Source organism: Aulonocara stuartgranti (genome assembly GCF_965226115.1).
Source record: "Aulonocara stuartgranti genome assembly, chromosome: 23".
NCBI lineage: Eukaryota > Metazoa > Chordata > Actinopteri > Cichliformes > Cichlidae > Aulonocara > Aulonocara stuartgranti.
In genome coordinates, this window is record NC_138958.1 from 26,472,501 (window position 1) to 26,493,556 (window position 21,056).

General features: G+C 42.2%; 1 protein-coding gene across 1 annotated transcript in view; it reads left to right on the forward strand.

Moving 5' to 3' along the window:
* aox6 (aldehyde oxidase 6) overlaps positions 1-20,976 on the forward strand; it is a 33,809-nt gene extending 12,833 nt beyond the window's left edge. Inside the window, exons 6-34 of the mRNA XM_082522835.1 lie at positions 4,684-4,745; positions 4,842-4,919; positions 5,225-5,305; positions 5,431-5,575; positions 5,757-5,849; positions 5,984-6,135; positions 7,908-8,001; positions 8,079-8,188; positions 8,339-8,523; positions 8,610-8,772; positions 8,849-8,926; positions 9,011-9,180; positions 10,937-11,063; positions 11,145-11,267; positions 11,443-11,539; positions 11,603-11,727; positions 11,853-11,986; positions 12,312-12,399; positions 12,993-13,079; positions 13,164-13,355; positions 13,438-13,665; positions 14,127-14,222; positions 15,233-15,436; positions 15,507-15,559; positions 15,637-15,751; positions 15,865-15,930; positions 18,000-18,188; positions 18,282-18,449; positions 18,721-20,976. Of these exons, the coding sequence (XP_082378961.1) occupies positions 4,684-4,745; positions 4,842-4,919; positions 5,225-5,305; positions 5,431-5,575; positions 5,757-5,849; positions 5,984-6,135; positions 7,908-8,001; positions 8,079-8,188; positions 8,339-8,523; positions 8,610-8,772; positions 8,849-8,926; positions 9,011-9,180; positions 10,937-11,063; positions 11,145-11,267; positions 11,443-11,539; positions 11,603-11,727; positions 11,853-11,986; positions 12,312-12,399; positions 12,993-13,079; positions 13,164-13,355; positions 13,438-13,665; positions 14,127-14,222; positions 15,233-15,436; positions 15,507-15,559; positions 15,637-15,751; positions 15,865-15,930; positions 18,000-18,188; positions 18,282-18,449; positions 18,721-18,771 (3,554 nt within the window). The 3' untranslated portion in view covers positions 18,772-20,976. The remainder of the gene's footprint in view (positions 1-4,683; positions 4,746-4,841; positions 4,920-5,224; positions 5,306-5,430; positions 5,576-5,756; positions 5,850-5,983; positions 6,136-7,907; positions 8,002-8,078; positions 8,189-8,338; positions 8,524-8,609; positions 8,773-8,848; positions 8,927-9,010; positions 9,181-10,936; positions 11,064-11,144; positions 11,268-11,442; positions 11,540-11,602; positions 11,728-11,852; positions 11,987-12,311; positions 12,400-12,992; positions 13,080-13,163; positions 13,356-13,437; positions 13,666-14,126; positions 14,223-15,232; positions 15,437-15,506; positions 15,560-15,636; positions 15,752-15,864; positions 15,931-17,999; positions 18,189-18,281; positions 18,450-18,720) is intronic.
* Positions 20,977-21,056: the final 80 nt, after the last annotated feature.

The window sequence follows — 21,056 nt, forward strand, 5'->3', positions numbered from 1 at the left end:
TGTTTCCTTTACAATATTGTACTTTAATGTATAATATTGTAAAGGAAACAAAACATTAATCAAAAAATTGTTGAAATGCAAATTACAACATTGTATAAAAATTACAATCATCAACTCAAATACTTGGTTCTGATTGAACAGAAATTTCTATGAACTTGTAAGAACTAGGGCTGGGCGATATATCAAAAATTTATCGTTACCGAAATTTATGACTCTCATCGACGTCATTTTGCCCATGTCGGTAAATTCGGTATTTAAAAAAAAAAAGAAAAAAAAAAGAAAAGGCATGTGCAGGTTGGCGATGTTCATGTCCCTTTAAGACGCTGTGCTACGTTACAGACTTGACGGGGTGGAGTCACATGACTGTAACAAGATGAGACACGGGTGAACAAATGGAGGACGATTTAAATGTTGAAGCAGCAGCGACGGAGGTAGAGCTGGTGGAAGAGGAAGAGGAGATGCTTGTTAACAAAAAAAATGCATCATCAATCGTTTGGCAACATTTTGGATTCAACAAGGATGATATTGATCAAAAAAAATTGTTAAATGTAAACTCTGCAAAAAGACTGTTGCGTCAAGTCAAGGTAACACAACCAACCTCTTCCGCCATGCAGCACAACCATGTGATTCAATTTGAAGACATAAAAAAAGCTCAAAGCGAGAAGAGAGTAGGAGGACCAGCAAAAACGTCTTCCTCCACCAGGCAGCGGTCAATAACCGAAGCATTTGCTAGTACTCAACTATATGAGCGAACTTCAAAAAGATGGCAAGAAATCACAAATGCTATAGGCTACCACATAGCAAAAGACATGGCTCCTATTGCTACAGTGGAACGCAACGGGTTCAGACACTTCATATCTCTTGTCAATTATTTTCATGAACTCCCATCACGAAAATATTTTTCAAAAACTATCATTCCCAGCATGTACAGCACAGAGAGGGAAAAGGTTGCTGCTGAATTGAGATACGTTAAGCACGTTGCAGCCACATCCGATCTCTGGTCCAGCCGTGCAATGGAGCCGTATATTAGTCTCACAGTTCATTACATCGACAACAAATGAGAGCTGCGTACCAGAGTGCTCGAGACGGCCTATTTTCCATCTGATCACACGGGGGAGATGGTTGGACAGGGGTTGAGAGCGATGCTGTCTGCATGGAACATCAGTGAAGAGGACCTTGTTGCTATAACAACTGACAACGGCCCAAATATTGTGAAAGCTGTCAAGCGGGTTTTCAGTTCTGGAGGAAACATTGTGACATGCCTCAGATCCTGCCTGAAACCTGACATGGTCAATATGCTTGTGTTTCTTAGCAAGAACCTGGAGTAAACACTACTCAGGTAAACATCTACAACAGTAGTTTGACTGAACCGCTCAGGATACCAAGTCTGCTGCTGCCCCTTGTTGAAGTGCCCTGTTCAAGCCCTGCCTAATTTTAACTATCAGTGTTCTATTGAAGTTTTTTGCAAACAGCACTATTTAATGTTTTTGTTTAAGAGTTTATAGTTTTCACTAGTCACATGGCAGTGTTTAGTATTTATTATAGTTTTTTCTGTGTTCAATTGACATTTGTGTTTGTGACATTATTTGTTTACAAGTTATAGTACCTCAAGGCCTTAGCAGAGAGGCCTTTGTCCATGATGGCATTACATTTTCACAATCATTGTTTACTTTGTGAATAGCCAATGTGAAACATATTTATTATTAAACTATTTTGTTTACAAGGGATACACATTTTTTTAGAGAGCATGGTTACATATTGTATCCTACACTTTTTATTTTGTTCAGTTAATAAATCTTAACCACTAAAAGTACTTGCTACTATTGTCTTCATTTATTTTCAGTGACATTTTACAGTCCTTTAAAGTGGTAATAATATAATTGCAATGAATAGGTCTAGGGGGAATAATATTATCAAAATAACTGGAGGAACTATGCTGCCTGCCACAGCCCCATCAAATGGAAAAAAAATGTTTGTTTTTTGGCACTTGGGGTGGTTATCAACCTCGATAACGATAAATGGACAACTGCTCAATTTATCGTGATATTGATTTTAGGCCATATCGCCCAGCCCTAGTAAGAACTGTGTAGGACATGAATCACTCTGTGTCAGATCCTGAATTCGAAATTTCCACTGAAGTCACAGGTAAGAGGCAAGTGGAACCAAGATCGAGGCCATTTGCTTTTTGAAGTTTGCAAAGACTGCTAAATTGTGCCAGTGGTAGTTCACTCTTTGCAACATAGCACGCTGTTTTAAACTGATTTTCAGGTTTATTTTAAGTATGTAATTTGCAATTACTGCTCAGTATTGCAGACTGAGCAATATGTGCTTCTTTTGTGGTTCGGACTCCTGACATTTCTTTGGAGGTGGAGGAACATCACAGTAATTGCTTAAAGGAGCTTCTTCGACATCTTTAAGAGTTCTAAACAAATGTCCGTCCTCCTCCAGAAAATCTTATGTACGCAAACACGCGTTGCAACTTCATATCTTGTGCGCGTTTTTTATTTTGACAGCGAATGCGCACCTGCGGACCACTTATGTGCAGCCCTGGTTATTTAGCTCGTCATATTGCAGCCACAGAAATTCTTTTGTCCATGAAACCATAAAGCTGCACTTTCTTTTTGCCTTATAGTCTGATTTGTCATAACTTTTCCGTTTTGTGGTAAGCTTTTCTTTGGCTGTCACTTCTTCACCCTGACCTGTCTTATTTGGCTCTGCAGAACTAAAATATATATCCTGCTGCTTTTACACACGCACTCACATAAGCTCAGCGATTCTCTGCGCGATCAACCTCTCACATGTTTAAGCTGCGGGAGATTTCACTTGTCATGTTTGCATAGTAAGCTAACGATTGATAAGACGATGTCAGAGGAATTGGTGCACAAATTATCATCACTCACAGATCAGTGCTGTCGCTCTCTATACACAGTTCGCGCGATTGCAAAGTGAAAGCAAAAAAACAAGCGCAAATTCAAACGCGATTTCAATATGTCACATATTGACAGTGGCTCACCGATGCCAATGACATAATTACCCAGCTACATTTCCGAAAGAATGCAAAAGCATTGACATATATTTTTCCTTCCTACGATAGGCCAAAAGGGCAGGGCAGAGATAGATTTTGGTAGCCCGACTGGAAAAATCGCTAGCCCCGGGACGTCGGGCTAGCGATTTTGCGAGCCCTGAGCTGACTTTTGACAAATGCTGGTTGGAGAATGGGACGCCATTCCACATTAGTGTGTGACCAGCATGAGGAGGAGGTGCCAGGCTGCTATCCCTGCTCAAATACTTTTTGTGTAAAGCTTATTTATTTTTAAAAACATTTGAAGATGATTAATTAAAGGCCGGTCGAAGCGGGCACGCTCCGTTTTGCATAACTATTTTCAATCCCGGTAGAATTGCAACCACATAAGCTAGCGGAATAATTTTTTTTCTTTTTTCTTTTTCTTTTTTTTGCATAAAACCGGAGGACTTGCATCTCATGCATTCAGCTTGCGCTAGGTCATTTCCTTCCACATATAGCTTTGCAAAAAATTGCATAAAAAGCACTTGCAGCAACAAAAACATAATATTCCAGAAACACGCTTTGCCGATCCGATCAGCTGTTCAGAACACTTCCTATGCTGGAGTAAATGTTAGCGCGAACTATCACATGTCCGCCATCGACTGCCAAAACCAGAAGTGACGTCATTTTCATGGGAAACATAGTTTTTCCCTACAGGGAATTTAATAAGATTTATTGTTGTTTATAAAAGTCATGTTTGACTTTATGCCTTTCTGTATGGTTCCTGGGATGCTTAGAACTCAAATTGCACTGCTGGAAATGGTTTATTTTGATGCACATGCGGTTTTGTTTTGTTTTTGGTTTTTTTGCAAATTTGCATTATAATAATTATTTTCCTGGAGTATATAAAAATTGGTGTATCTCAAAAATGAAACTATGAAAACACTCAAAATAAATTCCTGTGGTTGGAAACTATTTTGTGCAACTTTTTGCATTTACAGTTTTGAGGGATAGACCTCTGAAATTTCTCTAACTAGAAATATGTAGAAAAACAAACAAAATAAAACAAAGATGATTCTCAATTTATTTTTTGTAGTTTATTGCACTTTTTTGCAATTTATGTAGTTACTATGGACTTAATACATACATATTTTTGAAATTTGGGATATAACGGTTGTATTGATGTATAGCAACTTGAAATGCTCCCAAAAACACTACAGTGTGTTTATTTAAAAAAAAAAAGTGAGCTCTGGCGGACTTGGTTCTATGGTGGGCCTTTAAAGGGTTAAGTCTTGAGTTGCATCTGCAGGTGTTCTTGAGGCCCTCTCCTCTCCGTGAACGTGGCATTTCGGCTTCATGCCTGGACAGCAAACTAGTTACTCTTAAAAACTTGTGGTGAAAATCTGTGTCAGACCTCACTTGGACATCACAGTTAGGGAAAATGTTTTATACAGTAATATGAGAGAGGGTGGGAAAATTGCATGAGAGCCTGCCTTGTAGTTGATGTATGTTCCTACCCTCATGTGTGAACTGCAGGTAGTGAACAAAGCCAGGTTGCAAAGAGTAGCTGGAGTCGCACGTGTTTTTATAATTCACGGCTTCTTGTTGGGGAAAACTTTGATATGTTTTGATGACATTTATCATCGAAGTAAAATGAACTCACTGTGGCGTTTCTTCAGGTAATCTGTGTCGGTGTACCGGATATCGACCCATTGTGGAAGGCTGCAGGACCTTCTGTCAGGTACACTCTAATTTAGGCAATTTTTTTCACATTTATATAAAAAGAGAGAAATGTGAGAACACGAGTATAAACAAATTGATACGTTGATGCCAACAGGAAGCCAACTGCTGCCAAGCCAATGGTGCTGCAAACTGCTGCCTCAATGGAGAGAAAAATGGTGATGAACCTGAGCAGGTGAACCTGAGTTTTTTGTTTTGTTTGGTTTGTTTGTTTGTTTGGTTTTTTTTGGGGGGGGGGGGGGGGGGTTCTCTTGTTTTCCTCTCATTTTACTGCTGCTGCTTTTAATGAAGCACATTCTTCTGACCTTTAACTGCTCAATCAAGCCATTAGCTTTGGTGTTGCTGTTCTTTTTATGCACTGCTCTTGAACACCTGATCAACAGTGTAACAGTCATGCTGAGCATGCTGAGGTTGTCAGGGGTGCATGAGGGCACACGGGGGTTAATCCGGGTTTATTTCTTTCTGTTTTCTTGTCTGCAGGAAAAGCCTCAGCTCTTTGACAAACTGGATCTTCTGCCATTGGATCCAACACAGGAGCTGATCTTCCCTCCAGAGCTGATTGTAAGTCATCAAAGGCAACACGAGGAAGGTCTTTAAAATTCACACTTACATCCTGGTTTGGTGCAGGAGTATCTAAAGCTCCAGTTAAACTATTGATGCTACAGTAATGTCCCTTTTCACTACAGCTGATGGCAGATACAACGAGCCCTCAAACACTCACCTTTCATGGGGAGAGGGTCACCTGGGTGTCTCCGGTTTCTCTGGAGGAGCTGATCCAGCTCAAGGCCAAACATCCCAAAGCTCCCCTGGTCATGGGCAACACCAACATAGGTCAGCAGAAAACACCCTCTGAGGTGTTTCTAACATGATTTAAAGAGTGGAAATGGAGAAAAGATTTTTCTTTGTCATTATTTGATCACATTCAGGTTTCTAAACAAGATCAATTACTGGTTAGACTCCTGCTTTTATAAAGTGTATCGTTTTAACCCGCTGTATTTGCTTTGTGCTGAAGGTCCAGACATGAAGTTCAAAGGCATCCTACATCCGCTGATCATCTCTCCAACCAGAGTGAAGGGGCTGTTCGAGGTCTCTCAGACGCCACAGGGTGGGTAACCTACACCTTCAGCTGAGGCTCCAGCCCTCTGTTGGTGTTCATGAACAGGCAATGAGTTTATTTTAGGGTGTGCAAGAGGTATTTAAAGGAAAGATAAAGTTGGTTAATGTGCTTCCTCTCTGCAGGTGTTTGGGTGGGAGCGGGCTGCAGTTTGTCTGAGCTTCACTCTGTCTTGGAGAAGCTGGTTCCTCAGTTCCCGGAGGAGAAGACTGAGGTGTTCAGAGCACTGAACCGGCAGCTGGGGAACCTGGGAAGTGTGCAGATCCGAAACGTCGCTGTAAGGAGAAATTGCACATGTGCAATTGATTGTTATTATTTGTGTTTTACTTCATTTCTAGATTTATTTTCCCCCCTCCTCCACATCCTGTTTCCATCGCTTAAATTAACCCTTGCTGTAGCACTAACCAGCCGCTGTGAAAGAGTCCCATTTAATTTTAATTACAAAGAGCAAGAATTAAAAGATTCATAGGATTTTGTTTTAACATCATCCTGATGCAGGATCCTCAGTTGATATTTGCTCATATTTATTTGAACATTTAATACATCTTGTTTGAGATGTATTCATATTATTTGTAACTGGCACTGTGGTTTCTTGCTTATGGAACATAGACTTAAGTTTGAATAACGTGGACTGCTGCTTTGTGGACACTGCATCAGTGCTGGTGCGTTCCTCTCACCACATGTTGCATTTTAGCCGAGGGCGAGCAGAAAAGGCTCATTGTTTTTGTGAAATATGAAACTCCCTGATGAAGGCTTGTGTGCAGAAGCCTGTTGGAGTTCATCCAGTTGAGCTTGACTAAAGCATGAGAATGAAGCCATTTTTAAATGATTTTTAAGCCTGTAATAATAATAATAATAATAATAATAATAATAATAATAATAATAATGATAATAATAATGGATTGGATTTATATAGCGCTTTTCAAGGCACCCAAAGCGCTTTACAATGCCACTATTCATTCACTCTCACATTCACACACTGGTGGAGGCAGCTACAGTTGTAGCCACAGCTGCCCTGGGGCAGACTGACAGAAGCGAGGCTGCCATATCGCGCCATCGGACCCTCTGGCCAACACCAGTAGGCAAGTAGGGTAAAGTGTCTTGCCCAAGGACACAACGACCAGGACAGAGAGCCCAGGGATCGAACCGGCAACCTTCCGGTTACAGATGCGATTCCCAACCCCCTGAGCCACGGTCGCCCATGTATGTACCCATCTATCTGTTTTCAATGTCACAGGGCCAACATGTAGACGACCGTTCATGCTCACATTGACATCTTTAGAATCACCAGTTAACCGAACACCGTGCATGTTTTTGGGGCTCTGGGAGGGAGTCGGAGTGAAACCACACAGACTTGGTAAGGACAAGCAAACTCCATGCAGAAAGACCCCCACTGTAGATTCTAATGCAGGACCTTCTTGCTGTGAGGCGATGGTGCAAGTATTGCTTTTGTTGCATATAAGCATTTTTTTTTTTTTTTTTTTTTTTTTTTGCTGAGCTGTAGTGCTCTGCACTTATTCCAGAAGGTACTCTGAGCCCGTTGCTCATTTTACAGGGCCGATCTGTAATGGCTGCAGCTGCCGCGCACGGCTGTGACTGGGGTGTCAGGAACCGGTTAACAATAACCAGTCAAACAGTTGCTGCACAACATCAAAAAACCAACACCACATTTAAATTTCCCATAGAACTGAAAGTAAAAAGCTCCTAAGATGTTACGTTTCATGCATCGGTCTAACATTGTTTAAATGGTGCCTGAGTGGCCAAAGCTGAGGGCACAGCTGCTCTCATGCTAGCTCAGCCAGTGAAGGTCTACTGCAGATGATGAGAAATACTACTGCAATATAGTGAACGTTTCCTCATGGGTCAGACGTCATGCAAAAAATCAGCTAGACAAAGAAGAAATATCTTCGCTGTGGGCATGAGGGGGCACTGTAAGACAAAAAGAGGGCTGGCTTCAAAGAAACTAGAACTCAAAGCCTTGAATTAAAACTTAAACTGATTATAATCTCCTCTCGTTTCTGAGTACAAGTTTAATGTGTCTGCATTTAGTCTCTGGGAGGAAACATCGTGAGTGCGTACCCCAACTCGGACCTGAATCCCATTTTGGCTGCCGGCAACTGCAAAGTCAGCGTGATTTCCAGCGGTGAGTCAAAAAAAAAAAAAAAATCAAGATGAGTGATGAATAAACAAACTGCAACTTGAACTCTATGAATTCACCAGGAGGAAGACGAGAGGTTCCCCTGAATCAGGACTTCTTCGTGGGATTTGGGAAAGTCATCCTGCAGCCGGAGGAGATTGTCGTCTCCGTTTTCATCCCCTTTTCCAGAAAGGTACACCAACTTTATTCTTTATTTGTAAGAACATGCTGCGTCTCCTCCACACTGGTGACACATATTTTACTGTGTGGCTGTGAGCGTCTGTCATAGATTATGTGCTAAAGAGAAAACGATTACTAGTGCTGCACCTCGTCTCACCTGCAGGGGGAGTTTGTTCAGGCTTTACGCCACGCACCGAGGAAGGAGGCCTCCTTCGCCACCGTGACAGCCGGGATGAGGGTGATGTTCTCAGAGAGCTCCAGAGTGGTTCAGGATGTCAGTATTTACTACGGAGGGATGGGCCCGACCACAGTCAGTGCAGCCAAAACCTGCCAGGCCATCATCAGGAGGTCTCTTTGTTTTCCCCTCAATTTCCGCTCTCTACTTTACTTCATTACTTTCTCACCTTGTGCTGATTTGCTTTTCTTCCCTTCAGGCCGTGGGACGACGAGACCCTCGGCCAAGCCTACGACATCCTTCTGGAAGAGCTGGCCCTCCCTCCTTCAGCTCCAGGAGGGAAGGTGGAGTTTCGTAGGTCTCTGACTCTTAGTCTGCTCTTCAAATTCTACCTGGAGGTCCTGCACAAGCTGAAAGCAATGGTAAAAAGAGATCTACTTTAAAGAAATAGTGCAGGGTAATGTGGTAAATCCAACTGACTTAAATGTGTTTTTACAGAATGTGATCACAGACGAGGTCCCTGAGAAGATACAACCTTTACCCAGAGAGATCCAACCTGGCCTGCAGGAGTTCCAGGTTACAAAATGGCTTTCAGAATGGTTTAACTCAAAAACAGATGTGCTTTCTTCATAAACACGACTACTTCCTCTTCCTCATCAGCCTGTCTCAAAGGACCAGAGTAACCACGATGCAGTAGGGCGTCCCATGATGCATCGGTCCGCCATCAGCCAGGCCACAGGCGAGGCTGTGTACTGCGATGACCTCCCAAAGATAGAGGGCGAGCTCTTCCTCATGGTGGTCACCAGCTCCCGACCACACGCTAAGATCACGTAAGCACCAAATGGCAACGCCAACAAGGAAAAGCCAAAAACTACAGTTCCTCTAATGGCCACAGGAGGTGTCTTGTTCATGATCACAAGTAATTATGGTCCCTTCACACAGGCAGCACTAAAAAGCAGATTCTTCTGTTGCTTGCACTGCATAATAGGTTTCCTGCTGTGTCAGCAGGACTTCCACAGGGCTGTGGACTGACATACATTTGCGCGAACAATAGAAATGCAAAATAATGGATGCATACAGGAAACATGAAGACCATGATCAGCTGCAGGAAGTGACAGGAAAGGCAGAGCAATGCAGCCAGATGGACACAGATTTGCTTAACCTTTAAAACGTTAGCCTTAAAACATGGCTTCCACATCAGCAATGCAAAGCTATCTAAAAACCTGTATTCTATCCAAAGACCACCAGATGGCGATAGCTGAGCGATGACCTCTAGGTTTTGTTGTGTGTGTGCTCCTGGTCATGCTTTGTTTCCAAAGACAGATGGTGTCACTAACAAAAAGACAGACAGCAGATCTGGCGATGTTAATACTTTCATTGGGAGTCACTGAGATTACAAGGCAGTGCATCAGGGGGCCAGATGATGGTTTGCACATATGCAGAGGAGGGATGGTGGATATTCTGGACATGGGATGTTAAAGAAAATCATGCCTGTGCAGTTATGAAGGAGTAAAGTTACATTTTGTCTCTGGCTGTAAAGATGTTTAATTCTGCTGTAAAGTCAGGCATTTTAACATGGGACTCTATGGCGACTGACTCATGCTTGGAGTCCGCCTCAAGTGGTCACTAGAGGAACTGCAGTGTTTGGCGCATTATTGTTGGTTTCACTTTTGCAATCAACATTAGGGTTGGGCGATATGTAAAAAAAAAAATTCCAACCGGCAATTGTGAGTCCAGCAATCGTGGGCGATATATTCGCGTATGCGCAGACTTTTTGATGGGCGGAGCAATGTAATCATGCATGGTCATCACAATTAAATTTTTTTTAAACACACTCGACCCATCTGGAGCACAGAACGGACGAACTCCCAAAATGCATTGACGGAGACATTTCAGGGATTTTGAGTCAGTCTGCGCTCCAGCTGGCTTAATTGTTAATCGAGTCAAGTCGTGTTAATTCGTAAAAAAAAAACACTAAAGAAAAAAGTTGCCAATGTTTTTTTTTTTTTTTTGTTTTGTTTTTTTTTTGGGGGGGGGTGGGGTGTTTGGGCCAGATGAAAAAGGATGTAATCAAAGCAGTGTGCTGCTTGTGCAGACGTATAGTGCGAGCAAAGCACTCAAACACGACTAACTTACATGAGTATGTACGTGTCCACCATCCGGCTGAGTATGCTTGGCTATCACCAGCTTCTGCAGCTCCATCAACAAGCATTTGGGCGCACTCTGAAGAGGGTGCAGTGGCTCGCAGTTGAAAGAGGGTGCTTTTAAAAAAAAATACACAAATTTTTATTTTTTTTGGGGGGGGGTTCTGTTGACTGCTTCTATTAGCTCCATCATTCTTAGCAAACTCACTCATGGGCAAATAAATAAATCACCCTGGTAAACTTCTCAAACACGACTAACTTGCATGAGCGATTGGACTAATGTTCATCCAATCGCCCCACCCTAGTCAACATAGACAAACTTCACTTTGGAGCTTTTGAGTTTAATTATCTTTAAATAACGAGCTTTAGTGCATTTACATTAGGAAAAAGAGGCTCTTTCTGGTGTTTTCATGCTGATATTTTGATGTTTGCTGTCTGACAGAGGGCTGGATGTGAGCGAAGCCCTACAGCTTCCCGGCGTTGTCGACGTCATCACAACCAAAGACATTCCCGGGAAGAAAGTCCGCACATTTTGCGGCTATAATGAGGAGCTGCTTGCCGAGAGCGAGGTAGAGCCTTCTGCGCACCCGCTGCTCTTTACTCACATTTAAACACTAACGGGGAAATTACGACACTCACCATATCTGCAGGTGTCGTGCATCGGTCAGATGATATGTGCGGTGGTCGCCGACACAAAGGCGCACGCCAAACGAGGAGCAGCAGCTGTAAAGATCAGCTATGAAGACCTGCCCGATCCCATTTTCACCATCGAGGTTTGACTTTTTACCCTTTGAGCATCTGCATCATGGGGAATACTATAGTTTGAGTAGTAAAACTGTTTCTGTTCCTTTACATCGGGGTGTTTTGCTCTGTTTTTTGATAATTCACTGGAGAAAATGCTAAAAGTGCAGATGGGTAAACTTTTCAACGTCACACTTTTTGTGACAGGAAGCCGTCGAGAAGTCATCTTACTTTGAACCACGACGTTTGCTTCAGAGGGGAGATGTGACTGAAGCCTTTAAAACTGTCGACAAGGTTTATGAAGGTAAAAGTTGTTTGAGAACAACGTCTGCTTTTTCTTTTTAAACTCTGCATGTTTTCTCCTCAGGGGAGATTCGAATTGGAGGCCAGGAGCATTTCTACATGGAGACGCAGAGCATGCTGGTGGTTCCCGTCGGCGAGGAGATGGAGTTCAATGTTTACATCTCCACTCAGTGGCCAACTTTGATTCAGGTAAACGGAGCAGGTGTGTGTCAGTGAACCTGAGAGTTACTCAGTGAGTAATGGCTCACCAGTGCTCACATGTTGAACATAAAAGACAAGTCAGAGCTGCAGGTGGGTTGGATCTCTCTGTGCAGGATGCTGTTGCCGAGACATTGAACATTGCATCCAACAGAGTCACTTGTCATGTCAAAAGAGTGGGCGGAGCCTTTGGAGGGAAGGTCACCAGAACCTCAGTTTTGGCTTCTATCACCTCGGTGGCTGCTTGGAAGTGAGTCCAAAGGATTAGCAAGTCTTTCACACAGGCTGGTCGGTAACCTCCAAGCCACAAATATCTGACAGAGGCCGTTCACTTTCAAAGTAAAAGGTCTACGTTACCAAAGCAATTGCAAGTAGGTTTTTGTTTCAGCACCATCTCTGTAGCCACTGGCCAACTAGTGGGGAATACAGCAATTTCCTTAACAGCTGGCAGTTGCTAAGGGTCGCTTACCTTCACTCTCTGGACCTGTGTTACTGAGGCCTGAAGAGACATTAATAAAGAAAAAGAAGCTGGAAAGTTCTTACATTTTGTTTTCTTTTATTATAACTGTTTAAAGGACCAATCGTGCCGTCCGCTGTGTCCTGGAGCGCGGCGAGGACATGCTCATTACAGGAGGCCGACATCCCACCCTGGGAAAATATAAGGTACAACCAAGCGCACAGGATATACCTTCTAATTTTTTAGGTGTTGCCCACTGTTTTGATTTTATTTTATTTATTTAGTTTTTAAGAAAATTACTTTTGAATTTCAAATATACTTGGTATCGTTATTTATTGGTTAGGATTCTGAGTGTTTTGTGTGAGGGGAGCCTTCCAGCGCTTTAATTATTCAAACAGTGTGATGTAAGACAGAACCAAGGTGCAGCAGAGTCTGCAGAGAGGTTTGTGTTTGTCTCTCAGCTGTAAAGGCTGATGTGGTATTGTCTGCACTCTACCGAGCAGGCGTGAAACGTGGATGCCTAAGTTTGTGACTCCAGTAACTCAAAGAAGCGATGTAGGAGTTTTAAATCAATACCATAGGTGTATCTACTAGGAGGTTGAGCGGTAGCTCCAGTATTTTTTGTAAAGAGTTGTCTTACATTTCTTACTTTCTTGGTGGTTTACAAATGTGGGCTTTAAAGGATTTCATCTTCAGTTTTGAAAGGTTGTGACCAAAAGATCTTTAAACTTTTTAGTTTTAAAGGCGTTGTTGACTTGTGTTCGTCATCATCCTGGGAGTTGACTGCTGTTTGTTTCAGGTGGGTTTCATGAATGATGGGAAGATTGTTGCTGCAGATTTCCAGTTCTTTGCCAACAGTGGCAACACTGTAGATGAGTCTCCCTTCGTAAGTGGAAAAAAGAAATGCTACTGGAGATAAATGTAAGTGAAACGCCAAAGAACGTAAGAGTGGATTTTGTGGTGTTTGCAGGTTGCTGAGAAGATGGTCCTCCACATGGACACCGCGTACAACATCCCCAATCTGCGAGGTCGCAGCACCGCATGCAAGACCAACCTGCCATCAAACACTGCCTTCAGGGGCTTTGGGGTGCCCCAGGGCCTGCTGATCGTGGAGAACATGATCAACGACGTTGCCATGGTGTTGGGATGCCCCGCCGACAAGGTTCCGCCCCAACCTCTCCTGCCACGAGCTCGACCGGGTTTACAAAACAGCATCTAATTAAATGTTTAAAATCCTTCATCAGATTCGGGAGATGAACATGTACAGGGGCCCTTCGACCACCCACTACAAGTTTGAGTTCAACCCCGAGAACTTGCTGCGCTGCTGGGAAGAGTGCAAGCGCCGGTCTGACTACAGTGCCCGCCGTGGCGCCATCGAGCAGTTTAACGAGCAGAACCGCTGGAAGAAGAGGGGGATTTCCATCATCCCCATCAAATATGGCATCGCCTTTTCAGATGGCTTCCTTAATCAGGTCTGATCTTATTCTGTCCCCGCAGGCTTGGAGTTTCCAGAGTTTTGTGCTCATGTTCACAAGTTTTTGCTGATGTGAAAGTCAGCAAAAACTTTGCCTTCATTGTTGGCGCCATACAAAAAGAAGCCATATCTAGTAATAGATCATGCAAAAGGGCATGGAGAGAGCTGCACAACACTGCATGACACCCTGTGATGTCACAATGACTCCGTGAAGTCTTGCAGAATGACACACTGCAAGAATATATCTTAGATTTTTACAGCTTACAGAAGCCAAAGAGCCAATTCTGCTCAAGTCCTGTGTGTAAAGACAAGAGCCTGTTTCAGGGTCTTTGTGTTTGTGTTTTTTGGGTATTTTTTTTTTCTTTGTAGTTGTTACTGCTGTGGCTGCGCGACTGCAGGTTGCATGCAGTCAGCTCAGTAGCCGCTTGCTTCTGTTTAGTTCAGTTTTGTTTGTGGCAGGCTGCAGCTTTGGTCCACATCTACAAAGACGGTTCGGTTCTGGTGAGTCACGGTGGGACGGAGATGGGTCAGGGAGTCCACACGAAAATGCAGCAGGTACTGTGTGAAGCACCTCACTGGAAACGACAAAAAAATGTGTATATAACAAAATATCATGTATTTGTGTATTTAAAAAAAAAAAAAAAAAAAAAAAAAAATGCACTCCAAAAGGTTAACTTAAATTAATTAGTGTTAATGTATGCATGTAAAAATCTTATAAATATAATAAGAAACACATGTTGAGCTATATAAATGTACAATGTAAATATATAAATGGAGTACATGGGGGAAAAAAATAGCACGTCGAGATGTATAAATTAGGAATATGTTAAAAATAGTTAAATAATAAAATCATTTTGTGCATCAAAATCAAGAAATAAGCATAAAAAGACTTAAAGAATCACACGATAAATGCATTTATTTTAATGCTATTTAAAAGATAAGAAGACAATTGTTGGGTGGATTAAAACAACAACAGCTTAACGGTATTGCTGCATATTGCATTAGAGCCTTCCAGTTTAATGTTTAACACCATTATATTTGGATAATCTGCGTGAGATAACTGTAGCACTGAAAACATGTGAAGGCAACAGACTGGTGAAGCGGTAGACACGATTTTTATTTTTACCTGCTTACAAAGGTTTACCTCCCGTTATGCTCGCTTCCACCATCGTTTTGCCACAAATGCAAAAAGGGCACCAATTCTAATTTATCCGCCACTGAAAATAGTTCCCGAGAGTTGCACTGTTTGAGGTGCAAATTTCACCGGCCAGGTCGCACCACGGGACATCTGTGGCTGCAATGAGCAGGTGTTAATTATTACCTTATGTATCAGAAATGTTCAGTAAACTATTTTTGGCTTTTGGGGGGGTTTGGTTGTAGTTTTGAGACATTTGCAGATATTGACGTTAAGAGGATGAACATTAAAAATACTGTAAAGTTTGTGTCACTGCTGTTTTCGTTTTGTTGGTCTGTCTTTGGCCAGATTTGTGCTTCAGTATTATTACAAAAAAGCAGAAAAACACCAGATTTATGCCTTTTGGGGTCTGGCTTTTTCTGTTTGTTAGATTGCGAGCCGGGAGCTTCACATCCCGCCCTCAAAGATCTACATCAGTGAAACCAGCACCAACACCGTTCCCAACACTTGCCCATCTGCTGCGTCCTTTGGTACCGATGCTAACGGCATGGCGGTCAAAGATGCCTGCCAGATTCTGTACCAGCGACTGGAGCCAATCAGAAAGAAGAACCCCAAAGGAACCTGGGAGAGCTGGGTACGAAAATCCTTGAATGATGTTGTTAGATTTGGAGCATTTAAATAACATAACTTTTCTTTGAACGCAGGCCAATAAAGCATTTATGGAGAAGATCAGTTTGTCAGCGACTGGATTTTACAAGTATGATAGAAATCTCCCCCCACACCCATAATGGATGAAGTAGCAGTAAGTGACTGTATCTTCCTGTTTGTCCTCAGAGGTCCTGACCTTTACGTCGACTGGGACAAGATGGAGGGCCAGCCTTATGCTTACTACACCTACGGAGTGAGCTGCTCCGAGGTGGAGCTGGATTGCCTCACCGGAGAATACAGGGTCTGTCTGAACGGTCTCGACTCTGAATGCCACTTGCTGCAAACAGAAGGAATATTGCCAGAAAATAAAGGAATCCTTTTTTAGTTTTCTTTTCATGTTTGTGCTTCTTGCAGACGTTGAGGACTGACATCGTAGTGGATATCGGCAAAAGTGTGAACCCATCTGTGGACATGGGCCAGGTCAGACCTACGGCCATTTTACATCTTTGCATGACTGCCTGGCAGTTGTTTCAGTGTCATTAACCAACACAATGTAAACAGCATGAAAAAGACTGGAGCCAGAATTTGTGTTCTTGAGAAATAGTTCTCTGGGCTTTCTGAAGGTCTGCCAGAGCAGTAAAATCATACCTGCACAGAAAAACACACAGTGGAGCACTATCAGTCATGGATTGGCCTCCCCAGAGCTCGGACCTCAACATTATTGAAGCAGTGTGGGATCATGTTGACAGAGAACATAACAAAAGGCAGAAACATCCAAAGAAGAGCTTTGAATGTCCTTCAAGAAGCCTGGAGAACTATTCCTGAAGACTACTTAAAGACTAGGGCTGAGTATCGTCACTGATTTCTAGAATCGATTCGATTCCGATTCAAAAGGTCCTGAATCGATTCGATTCAGTTTGATTTGAATCTGGGAAATTTTGCCTCAGACAGAAATATTATAATTCAGATCAGTACATTTACATATTTTTGTATCTATAAAAAGGAAGCTGACACTCGCAAGACTTTATCAAAGGTGTGAGCGTCACAGCAGAGGCCTTTGTGTCAAAGTAGCTGAAGATAAAACACAGAAAAACATGAGGGCGATTTTCCTGGCCTGGGATTTTATAAAAATATTCTGCAGTACATCAAAAACGAAAGAAAACCATTAATCAGCTTATGAACATTACCTCTGAAGTTACAGTGGTTTTATTAGAGACACGGCTGAGCGTTTTGCATTTTGTATAATTTTACAAAGTTTAAATTTGTTCAGTATAGAACAGCAGAAATTAGGTTTTCTTTTTGGAAGTGAGTAAAAGGAAAAGAAAAAAAACATCGGCCGACAGCGCTGTAAACAGTCTTGTGCGTAACAAGCAAGCGAATAATGCAGAAAACAGATTTCAGGGATAGACGGGAAACTGTTCTTGAAGTACAGAGAGGGAGAGAGAGAGAGCTGTGCATGAAGTGTGGGTTGTTTTTTTTTTGTTTGTTTGTTTGTTTGTTTGTTTTTTTTGTTGTTGTTTTTTTGTGGTGGATGCAAAACAGTAAAAGTCAGAGGGAATTCAAAACGATGTTTATGTGAAGCTTAGTTTGGATCTTCTTTTGCTGCTGGTTCAGTCAATATTGTTTGGAGAGATCAAACTAACAGCTTTAGAATCGGCGTAAACACAAAGCGCGGACCCGCCAAAACATCAGAATCAGCGAGCTGTCGGCTTTCAGCCCCGACCGTGTCCGTGCCATCGGTGAGAAAGCCACATCTCACTGATTTTGATCCGCGGGTCCGCGCTTTGTGTTTACGTCTTTGTGCAGAACCCGTGTAGCTGCTCTCATTTACCGTTTTAAATGTTTGGTGGTTGTCAAAAGTTTGTGACGTTTCACCTGAGATTCTGGAATTTTGGGCAAAATACATTTGTATAAAACAATCGATTCAGGATTTTAATGAATTGATATCACGTTATCCAAGCCAGAATCCATCATTAAAACCCACCCTTATTAAAGACACGACAAAGCTAAGAGAGTTCAGAATGTGCTGAAGAATAAAGGTGGTCACACCAAATAAGTAGTTCAGTTCAAATTATTATATAGTGCCAAATCAGAACAGCAATCCCCTCAAGGTGCTTTATATTGTAAGATAAAGACCCTACAATAATGCATTGAAACCCTCAGCAATCAAACAACCCACTGTGGGTAAGCACTTGGTGTAAATGGAAAAGAAAAGACTTTCTTTTTAACAGGGAGAAAACTCTGGCAGAACCAGGTTCGCGGAGGGCTGTCTGCAACCAAACCATGGCAATTTTAATCATTTAAAAAGGGGGAACCAGAGGTCCAGAGCCAAAAGTTACCTGAGCTGACCTTCAGGTTTGTTAGAACTGTTCAAACCCCCCCCAGTCGATATGTATACTCAAGCCCGTTTGCACGGTTCAGTAAGTGGCTGCACCCATTTCACCCAGTGTTTTAAAACCTGAACAGCTGAATTTAGTTAAGTAAAAAAACAACTTTTAGCAGAGCGTAGTAATTAACGTCTCTCTCCTTGATTTCTTCCCTTCTCTCAGATTGAGGGAGCGTTCATGCAGGGTTTGGGTCTCTACACTCTGGAGGAGCTGAAGTTTTCTCCCTTCGGGCTGCTGTACACTCGAGGACCGTCTCAGTACAAGATCCCGGCGGTCTGCGATGTGCCGCTGCAGTTTAACGTCTACCTGCTGCCCGACTCTGACAACCCCTACGCCATCTACTCTTCAAAGGTCAGACACAAGGAGGAAGATTACTTCCAAACACCTCAGTCTTTTAGTTTTCTATTGTACTTGGTGCGTTGCTGATTTTTGTCTCCTGTGCAGGGTATTGGAGAACCCACCCTCTTCTTGGGCAGTTCGGTGTTCTTCGCCATCAAAGACGCCGTGGCTGCTGCTCGCTCCGATTCTGGTTTGAAGGGACCCTTTTCTCTAAACTCCCCTGCAACACCAGAGAGGGCCTGCTTAGCCTCTGCCTCCCCATTCACTCAGAAGGTAACTACACATGTCAGCTACACAATCTGGAGTTCGCCTAAACGGGACAGTTTGTAAACTTCAGGTCCTGTAACTGTAAATTTATGCTTACAGACAGGAAAGGTCGAGGAGTTCAGCTGTCACATAAACTTTAAGCACATTCTGCTCATATTAATGAGAGGCCACTGTGAGTGATGGCAGGAAGCTCATACCTGTGGGAATGATGATGGTGTGCAGAACTGTTTTGAAGACCAAAACTTTACACATTAATTCCTATTCTTTTTGTTTCCAGGTTCCAGCCAGCAAACCAGGGTCTTTCAAGCCGTGGGCCTTGGACATCTGAGACTGAATCAAACTAAAGATTTTAAACGAATCATTTTTAGCTAATATCAGGTGAAATTCACTTAGAGTAGCAAAAAATACCAGCCGCGGGGCAAAGGTGCTTTTAATCCACTTCAGTGTTTAACACCTTTACAGATTTTATTGTATCATTGAATTTAAGATTTCAGAAGCTAAACACAAATCACTGCGATGCACACGTCACACCTACCCACTGAGTCAAATACACACGGTTAACGCTGTTGTGCAGTCAAATTTCCTTTGATTTAAGACTGCATGTTTCACTTGCACAGAATCTGTCCGATGATCATTTCTCTTCTTTTTCTTTTTTTGTGGTGGTCCACCACATGCACAGTGCAGTTAGTTTTTAATCTTTTATAGATATCTTTTTTTAGTTATTCTGTTACCAAATGTAACCAGAATTGTGGCCACTCGAGTGGGTTTCAGCCCGCAGACGTGTTCCTCATTTTTATTAATTTTAAACACAAAGAATCAACATTGTGATTGAATTAGATTTATTCTGTGTTATGGGAAATGCTCTGCCAATCAAAAATATACGTGAATGAGGTCGCTTTCTTGTTACCCGGAAGCATATCGCGCAGAGGAACGCGCACTCAAAAACGGATCCCAACAAATTGGCGCTTTTGCGAATACGTTTGCTGATAGTAACACCATGTGATTCAGCTAATAACACAGGGATTTCATCATTTGTGAAGCCAGGCTGAAAACACTCAGCAATCTGTGCATTCACGACTGGATGTAATACCGGTAGCTTAGCTGTAGCATTTGTAGCTGAGGGCTTCAGCTTCCGGGTAACAAGGAAATGACGTCATTCACGTAGATTACTGATTGGCAGCGCTAACTCGAAATTTCGAGTTGCTTTTCTCAGAATATTGAGTTAATAAATCGGAATTTTGAGAAAATAACTCGGAATTTTGAGTTATGGATCTTTTTTTTTTTTTTTTTTTTTTTCTTTTTTTTTTTAAGTGGCGGAAACAGGCTTCCATAAATGTGAGACGATCGTCCACTTGATCTTTGGTTTTGTCTGAAGGCATTGATTTGTTTTGTGCTTGAATGCTTGATTTAGAAGGGAAAACATAAATTATGTTTAATAAAGCAAAGAAAATCCACCTTTTGTCTCTGTAAAACTAAGGATGAACTCAAAGTCACTTTAGAGACTAAGGCCATGCTGACTGGTACACGAGGATGATCTTCACTGGCTACAGCTGTTGTGCTGCTCATTAAAAGAAATGCCTAATCAGCCACTCACATGGCAGCAACTCTGCATGTTTAGGGACGTAGATGTGGTCAAGACGACCTGCTGGACTCCAAACAGAGCATCAGAATGGAGAAAAAATGTGATATAAGTGGCTTTGACTGTGGTGTGGTGGTTCTGCATATTTGAGCAGCTGCTGCTCTGCTCTTCCACACAACCATCGTAAACCTATCATAAATACAAATACTTTTTTTCTCTTTTCTTTCTTAAATTCTGCCATATTTGCCTATAACTAAAATATTTCTGTATATCAGGCAAATAACAAACTGAAGTCATGTTATATTACTAAAGTTTACCTGGCACAGTGTGAGAAATTAGTGAAGCACAACATTCAACCTCTAAGAAAATGATTTTCTTTAGGAATGTAGATAAATAACTGTAATTTGGCATCTTATTAGTTTTTATAAAAGTAAATTAAAAAAATTTTTTTAGGGTGAAGTATTTCAATTAAAGAGCTTACAGAATAACATTTGTAATGGATTACTCACTACAGACGCTCTAACTGGGTTACTGGATTATTTGAAGGCATAACTTTTATGTAACACAGACACTTGTGATTTATCGGAACAATACAACGTTTTTTTTTTTTTGTTTTGTTTTTTGTCTTTGGCTGAAACTTAATTAGAACAGCAGAATTTGTGTGCGTGCGTGCGTGCGTGTGTGTGTGTGTGTGTGTGTGCGCGCGTGCGTGCGTGCGTGCGTGTGTGCGTGTGCGTGCGTGTGTGTGTGTGTGTGTGCGCGCACGCGCATCAAAGCTGGAAGTAGCAACTGCACTATCCTCGGGTGATTTCTGAATTCTGCATTTTGACGCTTTTTGTTTGCTGCCATCCTGTGTTTTGTTTGTTTTTCTGCACTAGAAAACACTGCATTTGGGTGATACTTTATTCAGCAGTTAGCTAGCTAGTTGGTAAGTTGCATCCATAAGCTGTACAGTATTACTTGTACAGTAATTGAATTTCATTCACCAACACTGCGTGATGGTGTTTGCCTCACAGCAAGTTGGATTATTTCTT